We start from the raw sequence: 9,232 nt of genomic DNA on the forward strand, positions 1-9,232 counted from the left end.
CTCGTCACTTTTTACCTAGTCATCCTAGACCCTTTCCAACACCCTTGCCACTCACCTCCCGTGCCCACCTACCATGCCCATGGGCTCTGCCCACCTCCCATGCCCACATCCATAACCACTGCCCATCCTGTGCCCACCTCCCACCAAAGGAAACTCACAGCAGTCTGACTCATCGGACCAATCTCCACAATCGTCATCCCCATCACAGTGGTAGATGTCCAGGATGCATCGGCCATAGGCACACTGGAATTCTTCCAGGTTGCAGGGGGGAGCGGGAACTGCCGAGGCTGATGGGATGGACAAGGGGCAACAGTCTCAGGCCTGGGCATTCCAGGCCCTTACTCCATTCAGAGCTCAGCTCGCTTCCATCAAGAAGCCCTTTCCTAATTCTTCTAGCTATTAGCACCCCCCAAAATATCACTCCATTTATTTCATATAAATCCTATTATATTAATTCAGCCCTCTGAGAGCAAAGACTGCCTTCTTTTTGCTTAATACATGCTCAGCGATTAATTCACTTCCAGGTCTTTGTACCAGTTGGCCCCGGTGCCTCGAATGCACTTAATCCCAATCCCTTTGTTTTAGAATCCCACAGTTCCTTATTGCTCAACTCATGAGCAAACTTCTGACTGAGGGAAGTCAGATCCTCTTAATTATGGATAGTCTCTTCAAACATAATTATATGTGTATTTATTTTCATATTTATTTATCCTAGACTGGTTGACCCAAGACAAAAATACATATGTGCATTTATATTTATACTTATTTATTGATTCTAGACTGGTTGACCCTAGACAAAGGATAAAAGTATATATGTATTTATTTTTATACTTATTTATTTGTGCCAGACTGTAGTCTAGCACTACAAAGTATTTACATAACATATATAGAGATAGCTAGACATCCATCTAGATTTCTGGATCTCTCTACATACATATATACACACATTTATCAACGTATATTTATCAACATAATTTCCCCCTCAGGCCTGTAGAAGGAAAACTCCCTGAGGGCAGAAGGATTTTATGATTCACTTTTGGGTACCTTAGACCTCTCAGGGCCGTCCACATAGTAGGTGCTCAGTATATATGGTTGGAGTAAACACTGGCTTCTTTTGGGAGGCAGAATATCATCCATGGTGAGCGCCCCAACTTAGATATCCCAGAGCTCTCTAGAGCAGTGCCCTTGAGGATGCTCCAGTCAGATGGCTTCCCTCCCCACTTAAAGGGATCTGCCTAACTTCTCTCCAGGTCTAATGATAGTTACTTGAGTGGAAAGAGTGGCAGACGTGGGAATTAGGAGACCTCAGACGTTTAACAGTGCGCCCATGGTCAAATCTCTCAACTTCACAGAGCCTCAGTTTCCTTATCTCTAAAATGGGGATAATCATCCTTTCAATCTACTTCATTATGAGGAAAGTGTTTTGTAAATTTTAGAGTCCCTTGAAAAGGTGAGTTGTTATGTGGATGACCTCCGGGGACTTGCCCTGTCCAGGGAGTAGTACCCATTCTCTGATCCAAGTCTCATTGTGGTCCCCGCTCCCCCCTTCCCCCCGGGGGCCAAAGGCACTCACGGCAGCTCTCCTCGTCGGATCCGTCCTTACAATCCGTGTCCCCGTCACAGTACCAATGTTCCGCGATGCAGCTGCCGTCACTACAGCGGAATTCCTTCTCCGAGCACTTGCGCATATCTGGGGAGACACTGGGCTGTTTGTTCCTGCCCCGGGAGCTTCCCGAGGCCCCCCAGCCCCGGAGAAAGGATCCGGTACCAAGCCCACCCTGCTCCCAGACTTCTCCTTGGAGACTCCTCCGATCCTGGAGCCGATCCCCAGAGAGAAATCAAATCCTGGATGCGCTCTGTGGGACTCTGGTCCCGGGGGCACCTTCACTACTCAGCCCAGCCCTCCTGCCCTCATCCTTCCAAGTGACAGGATTTTGTGGGTAGTAAGTACACAAAATGGTTGTTGAAGGAAGTGAAGGTTTCAAGAACTGCCTGGACTACTGCAGGCTGTCTTTAGCGCCTCTGCTACCCTATTGCGCTTTCTCCCAAGTCCCACTGGATTGATGGATTTCTTGTAAGATGAAGGTTTTGTTCATGTTTTTGCTTTTTTATGTCACAGTCAGTTCCTGCAGCTGTCTTCCTCCGTCCCCACAACCCAGTGAGCCTTCCCTTGTAACAAAGAAAAACGGCTTCGCAGATAGCGGATCCAGTGACCGCGGGCGGCAAGATAGGGGGCTTTCTACACCCATGGGAAGAAAGGACGTGCTTTTGCTCACCTCCAGCGCTTAGCACAGGGCCGGCACACAGTAGGCACTTAATAAATGGTTATGATCATCTTGGGGCCAAGACAAAAGGATTTAGAGCTGGAAAGGCCCTGCCCCATCCTCGTCACTTTATAAATGAGAAGCTTCGCAAGCCTCGACAAGTTAAGCAACTTATCCAAGATCACATGCACAGCAGAACCGGGATTCCCTCTCGGGTCCCTGACTCTCCCCATCACACCGTGACACCTCCCACTCACCACACTGCTCATCACTGTTGTCCCCACAATCATTGTCTCCATCACAGTGCCACAGGCTTCGGATACAATAGCCGTTCTGACAGGGGAACTCATCCTCCTCACACTCCCGAGGGGCTGCGGACACAAGATGCAGAGAACTGGGTCGGCCCGAGGCGTTGGGGGCCCAGCCAGGCGCCCCGAGGAGCCGCCCGCTGGGTCACTGGGGGATGCTCACTGCCGGGCTCCCCGGAGCCGGAAAGGAAAAGCCCGGGGATTCTAGGGGGCACCAGTGTTCCCTCTGGTCTGCAGAGTCCTCCCCCAGGCTCCAGCCCCAGCCCCCGAGGGCACTCACGGCAGTCCTGCTCATCAGAGTCGTCCTCACAGTCATTGTCGCCGTCACATACCCAGGACCGGCGGATACATTTCCCGTTGTCACAGTGGAAATCCAGAGGGGAACAGGTGGGGAGCACTGAGCCCCAGGGGAAAGAAAGCATAGGTGAGTCAGCGTCCGTGCTCTGGCCCAGACTCTCTAACACACACACACACACACACACACACACACACACACGGAGACAGAAAGAGACAGAGAGACAGAGGTAAAGGCAGACAGAGACAAACAGAAACAGAGAGACAAAGATAGATTGAGAGACAGAGAGAAAAAGATAGAGACACTTAGACAGAGAGTGAGAGACAGAGAGACAGAGAGAAAAAGACAGACAGAGACACCCAGACAGAGAGAGACAGAGAGAAAAAGACAGACACACTCAGACAGAGACAGAGAGACAGAGAGAAAAAGACAGAGACACTCAGACAGAGAGAGAGAGAGAGAGAGAGAGAAAGACAAACAGAGACACTCAGACAGAGAGAGAGAGATAGAGAGACAGAGACAGAGAGAGAAAGAGACCAACAGAAATAGAGAGAAAGATAGCAACTGAGAGGGAGATGAAGAGAGAGAAAGGAGAGAGAGACAAAGACAGAGAGAGAAAGAGAGAGAGAGAGACAAACAGAGACAGAGACAGAGAGACAGAGAGAGAGAGAAAGAGAAAGACAGAGAGAGAGAGAGAGACACAGAGACAGAGATACAGAGATACAGAGAGAGAGAGAGGGGAAGATAGACAGAGACAGAGAGACAGAGGGAAAAAAACAAAGACTAGACACACAGGGACAGACAGAGAGAGAGAGAGAGAAAAAAGAGACGGACAGAGAAACAGAGGGAGGAAAGGAGAGAGAACGAACACAATTTGGAGCCAACAGAACCTGGGTTTGAACCTAATCATTAACATTTCCTAGCTGGATGACCAGAGGCTGTGCAGCTTCCTCATCTGTACAATAGGCATGCATAAGAGATGCATCTTAATGGACAGAGACCCCTCTGTGGAGTCAGGAAGGCCTGGGCCAAGTCCAGCACACACTCCCCGATTGACCCGGACAAAGGACTCCACCCTCCATGACGCTCCCCTGCCCTCTGAGAGTCTCTGAACCTGCACTCTCCAGAAGGGAAGCTAATCAGCTAAGGAGAAGGGAATTTATATCCCGGGAGACCCATCAGTGACTGCAGGTCAAGCCTTGACACTTTCGCCTCCCACAAATTATCCTCCCAAGAACTACCCCAGAGGCTTGTTGGAGATCAGTTTGTCAGAGTGTTATCAGAGAGGTGAAGTGACGGAGTGGGCAGCAGGCCAGTCTCCACTAGGAAGAAATGGGCTGAAACCATGCACTGACACATTGGTTTTGAGACCCTAGTGCCTCAACTCCTCAAAAGTGCCAAATGGCCTTAGTAATTCCTCCCTGACCATTCCCTCTCCCGATGAAATCGGGCTACTCCCCACGCCACAAAACAGCGTTCCAGAAATGTAAATGATGATTAGAGGCTAGGCTGTCAGTGGGTTATGATGGGAAAAGTCCCAGCTTTTCAGTCAGGAGACCGAGGTTTCAATACCATCTCTCACACATATAACTTAACCGTTACTGGGACTCGGTTTCCTCATTTGCAAATTGTAGGCGTTGGACTATATGGCCTCTGAGGCCCTTCCGACTTTTGCTCCCTGATCCTTGAAAGGCCCGAACTAGGCAATTAAAATCTTAAAGAAATTAAGAGGGAACAAAAGAAAAGAAGGAGAAAAAAGGAAATGTCTTTTTTTTCCTCCCCACTTTCCTCTTGGGAAATCCGTGTTGTTGATATGTAATGAGGGCCTTGTCTGGGCTCGTTCGCTCAACTGGATAGAATGGGTGTTAATGAGGTCAAGGTTGCAGGTTCAATCCCTATCAAGACCAATTAACTTCAGAAGGAGAAAACCTCTGCTCAAGGTCACAGATTGTATCCCCCACCCCCTCCAGCCGCTCCTGCTAATTCCGGCTCTGGCACAAGCCGAGGGAACTGGTCTCCAAGGCTGGAAGGTGAGTTGGGAATGTGGCCCCCGGATACACAGAACAGGGCGGGCCAGTCGAGTGGGTGCACACGCTAACTGGGAGGTCAGGGATGCTCCCGGCACGGGTGAACCTGGTGAGGCAACAGGTCTGCCCAATGTGGAGCAGAAATTTAAAAAAAAAAAACTGGATAATAATAACAAAATAAAAATAGCCAGCATTTGTAGAGCACAAGAGGATGGGCTAAAAGGCATGCATTATATGTTTACTCTTTTGATCCTTACCAAAATGAGGAAGATGTTATTATTATCCCCATTTTACAGATAGGGAAACTGAGGCAAAGGGCCACACAGTCAGCAAATATCTGATCTGCTCTCAGATCTTGTCCATTCCAAGTCCAGAACTAATCACGGAGCAACCTGGCTGCTCATGTTTATGCACATGAAAAGAATCATAGTATTGTCCATAGAAAACTGGTCTTTAAGAATGAAGAAACAAAGGAGCAGCTAGGTAGTACAGTGGATAGAGCACCAGCCCTGAAGTCAGGACGACCTGAGTTCAAATCTGATCTCAGACATACACACACACACATGCACACACACACACACACACACACACACACATACACACACACACACATATTAATGAGGAAACAGAGAAGCTACAGAAGTGCCAGTTTCTTTCCCCGTTGAACAACATTCCTATGACTAAAGAAGTGACATAGAAGATATGATCAAGGACTCCTATGATTGGAAAATGAGATGGGCTGATCATGCAGCTAGATGATGGGTTGGATGGATCTGGGTTCAAATCCAGCCTCAGATACTTATTAACTGTGTGACCTTGGACAGCTCCCTTACTCTGTCTGTCTCAGTTTCCTTTTCTGTAAAACGGGGATAAGAATTACACCTACCTCCCAGGGTTGATATGGAATCAAATGATATAATATTTGTAAAGTACCTGGCACATAATAAATGCATTTTCTTTCATTCAAAGCTCTTTAAAGAGACATCTGGATCAATTCAGATAGACATGACTCTCCCAAAATGAGATGACTGAGTTCAGTTCCAATGATCTTGTGATGAAGAGAGCCATCTGCACCCAGAGAGGACTGTGGGAACTGAGTGTGGATCACAACATAGCATTCTCATTCTTTTTGTTGTTTGCTTGTATTTTATTTCCTTTCTCATTTATTTTCCTGTTTGATTTGATTTTTCTTGTGCAGCAGAATAATTGTATAACTATGTATATATATTGGATTTAGCATATATTTCTGCCGTGTTTAATATTGAATTGCTTGCCATCTAGGGGAGGAGGTGGGGGAAGAGGAGGGAAAATCAGAACACAGGGTCTTGCAAGGGTTAATGTCAAAGAATGGTTCATGCATATGTTTTGAAAATAAAAAGCTTTAATAAAAAAATAGAGGCATCTGGGTTGTCCACACACACAAAAGGGCTTTGTATTTTGTTTTAAACACATATTACTGTTATACGGACGCCTCCACAGTCAAGTAATGGATACAAAAATATGTTTCCTATTTATTTAGTATTTAATTATCTATGAATGGGACGCCTGATTGGGGAGAATGTAAGTGCTGCAAGGGCAGTAACTATTTTTTTTAAAACTATTTTGTTTATGTATCCCCAGACTCTGGTGATGGGTCAGGGGTATTTAAAGTAGACTAATGTAGATTGTACTGAGGTGGCCCTAATGGCAGACCGCGTAAGGTTATCCCTGCTCTAAGATTCCACCTGTACGGGTACATTAGGAACAGCCAATCTCCGTGCCAGGGGAAGGACGTCTCTTAGACTCTGATACACGATGTCTTAGCAAACCAAGGTCAGCGGCTGTCCTGCTGGGCCCTTTCTTTAAAACTTTCCCCTTGGGGGCAGCTAGGTGGCGCAGTGGATAGAGCAACAGCCCTGAAGTCAGGAGGTCCTGAGTTCAAATGTGGCCTCAGACACTTAACAGATCTTAGCTGTGTGACCCTGGGCAAGTCACTTAATCCCAATTGTCTCAGGGGAAAAAACCAACAACCTTCCCCTCTCTTCAGGCCTTTTCCAGTGGACATTTTGCTGCACATGTGGCCACCTTGTTGCTGATGAGCTGTACTTACCCTCTCTGTACCATTTCCAGCTAAAAACTGCCTTGTAATTGATTTTCTGTCTATTTTGCTTGTCACTATACATGCACATAGTTTTCCTTGATGGACCGGAAGCTCCCTGAGGGCAGGAACGCTTTCATTATGTATCTGTACCCCCAGAGTCTAAGCCAGTGACTGGCTCCTTGACAGAAGGGTCCCCATCATTCCTCCCTGCCCCCATTCCCCAAGAAGTCTCTTACTACAGCCATCCTCATCGCTATGGTCCCCGCAGTCATTGTCACCGTCACACTGCCACTGAGCCGGGATGCAGGTGCACTCTCCCAAAGCGCTCACTGCACATGTGAAATGGCTGCGGCCACATGCACATTCAGGGCTGCTGGACAGGCCTGGGGAGAGAGAGAAAACACGAGGGGTGAGAGCTCTGGAGCTGGGATTTCTGGGGCGGCTGGAGGGGTCTCCCTCATCTGCCTTGACTTCCATTGTCAGGAACATACCTGCTGACATTTGTTCAGAGTCACTCTCCTCCGGGACTTTAATCATTATATTTTGAAACATCCAGAAAAAAGGGGGTTTGGGGGAGCTAACTGCTCTCCTCATCCTTTAGCTGTGGAAGTGGGCACCCTCTTAGGAAGGAGCTAGCCAGTGGAGAGGCGGGGTTATGGTTCATCACCCATTTCTGTTTCTCAAACTTTACACTTAATATGGGTGGGCTGGGGAACAAAAATAGCCTGAATCGAGGGTGTCTGGGAGGGTGAAAAGTGAGGGAATTTCCTGAAGCGCCAGAGAAAGGGAACTGGCTTAGGAATCATAGCTAAGTTTGGATTCAGGCGTTAGCCAGACAAGGAGGGGAGCAGGGGTCTGGACTGGAGAGTCCCTTCAGGCCAAATCCCATGGGAGGGGATGGGGCAAAGGGAAGGGGAAAGAACTCTGGCTTAGGGGAGATCCCGCTAGAACGCTGGAAACTTTTCCCTCCAATATAAACATCAGATATTGTTACAGGGAGAAAATGATCACTGATCCCAGATCTAGAACCTGGGGATTAGCTGGTCCAAGCTTCTCTCTTTTCAGACAGGAAAGGGAGGCTCTCAGAAATAGGGGGGACTTGCTCCGAGTCTCAGAGGCAGAAAGCCAGGTTTCAGCCTGGACTTAGATGGGCTCTTAGATCCCTTACAGCTTTAAGTCCGTGATTCTGCGGGCACTGTCAGCCAGAGGGAAAGGCTATATGATCCCAGTCCCTCTCCTGGGCCTCAGTTTCCTACTTTGTAAAACTAGAGGGTCGCCCTTTCAGCTCCTAAGCGCTGTCCGTGGCCGAGGGGGCCCCAACCCCTCCCCTGGGCCAGGATCTCCCCGTCCCTGCTCCCACTCGGTAGCCCCCGCTCCCCCGCTCAAAACAGGGCACTAAGTTCCAAGGATTCCCACGGCCAGCCCCGGAGGGAAGCAGCCTGGAAGTCGGGTACCTGCCGGGGCAAGGGCGGCCGGAGGAGGGGCCCGCAGCCACTTCCAAGTCCCGGGCGGGGGTGGGAGGGAGGGGCTGGGGAGGCAGCCCCTCCCCCAGCCCCAGCTAGACCCCGCTGGGCAGGGCTATTGAGCCGGGAGCGATCCCCCCGGCCAAGTCCCATGACCAGCTGCAGTGCCCCTTCCCCGGCGTGCCCAGCAGGATGCCCTGCGATGGCGTGTGAACGGCTCTGTGCCCCCGCTCCTGCCTGGGCGGGAACAAAAGGCCCTTCCAGGGTCACTCGCCCCCTCCCCCCCATTCAGCTGGTCCGGGTCCCGCCGCCTGGCCGGCCGGCCCCCGCGCAGTGCGGAGCGAGTGTGGGACCGGGAGGGTTGGGGAGGGGCGCGTGGGTTCTCTTCCCCCTCCCCCCCGCCCCGCGGCAGCCCAGCCTGGGAATCGGAGGGCGGGGCCCCTCCTCGGCCCCCTCCCTCCCTCCTTCCCCACTCTCTCGCCCTAGGTCCCCAACTAAACAGAAACACACACTCCTCCCCCTCCCCACCCCCCAAACAGGACACTCCGCAGACGGCCTCCGGGCTTTGTCGTATGGTGAAATCTTTGACTCGATGGGGTCTCTAGGGGGCGTAGTGATGAGAGCATCAGCCCTGAAGGACCTGAGTTCAAATTTGACCGTAGACACTTAAGGCTTCCCGATTGTGGGACCCTGGACCCCAGTTGCCTCAGCAAAAAGAAAAAAAAATGACGACTTGAGTTAGCGGGGCCCCGTGAGGAAGGAAGCTGGAGGCCCTATAGGGACACTGGCTGTGTA

At 50.0% G+C, this 9,232-nt stretch overlaps 1 protein-coding gene across 2 annotated transcripts in view; it reads right to left on the minus strand.

Annotated features, from left to right (window-relative positions):
• LRP4 (LDL receptor related protein 4) overlaps nucleotides 1-8,012 on the minus strand; it is a 46,901-nt gene extending 38,889 nt beyond the window's left edge. Inside the window, exons 1-5 of one of the 2 annotated variants that reach the window (XM_051964304.1) lie at nucleotides 7,211-8,008; nucleotides 2,853-2,969; nucleotides 2,522-2,635; nucleotides 1,574-1,690; nucleotides 159-287 (exon numbers count right to left, since the gene is read on the minus strand). In XM_051964304.1, the coding sequence (XP_051820264.1) occupies nucleotides 159-287; nucleotides 1,574-1,690; nucleotides 2,522-2,635; nucleotides 2,853-2,969; nucleotides 7,211-7,568 (835 nt within the window). In that variant the 5' untranslated portion in view covers nucleotides 7,569-8,008. Of the gene's footprint in view, nucleotides 1-158; nucleotides 288-1,573; nucleotides 1,691-2,521; nucleotides 2,636-2,852; nucleotides 2,970-7,210 lie in introns of both variants that reach the window. The other variant, XM_051964305.1, reaches the window with a different exon arrangement.
• Nucleotides 8,013-9,232: the final 1,220 nt, after the last annotated feature.

This window comes from Antechinus flavipes, chromosome 6, assembly GCF_016432865.1.
Source record: "Antechinus flavipes isolate AdamAnt ecotype Samford, QLD, Australia chromosome 6, AdamAnt_v2, whole genome shotgun sequence".
NCBI classification, from domain to species: Eukaryota; Metazoa; Chordata; class Mammalia; order Dasyuromorphia; family Dasyuridae; genus Antechinus; species Antechinus flavipes.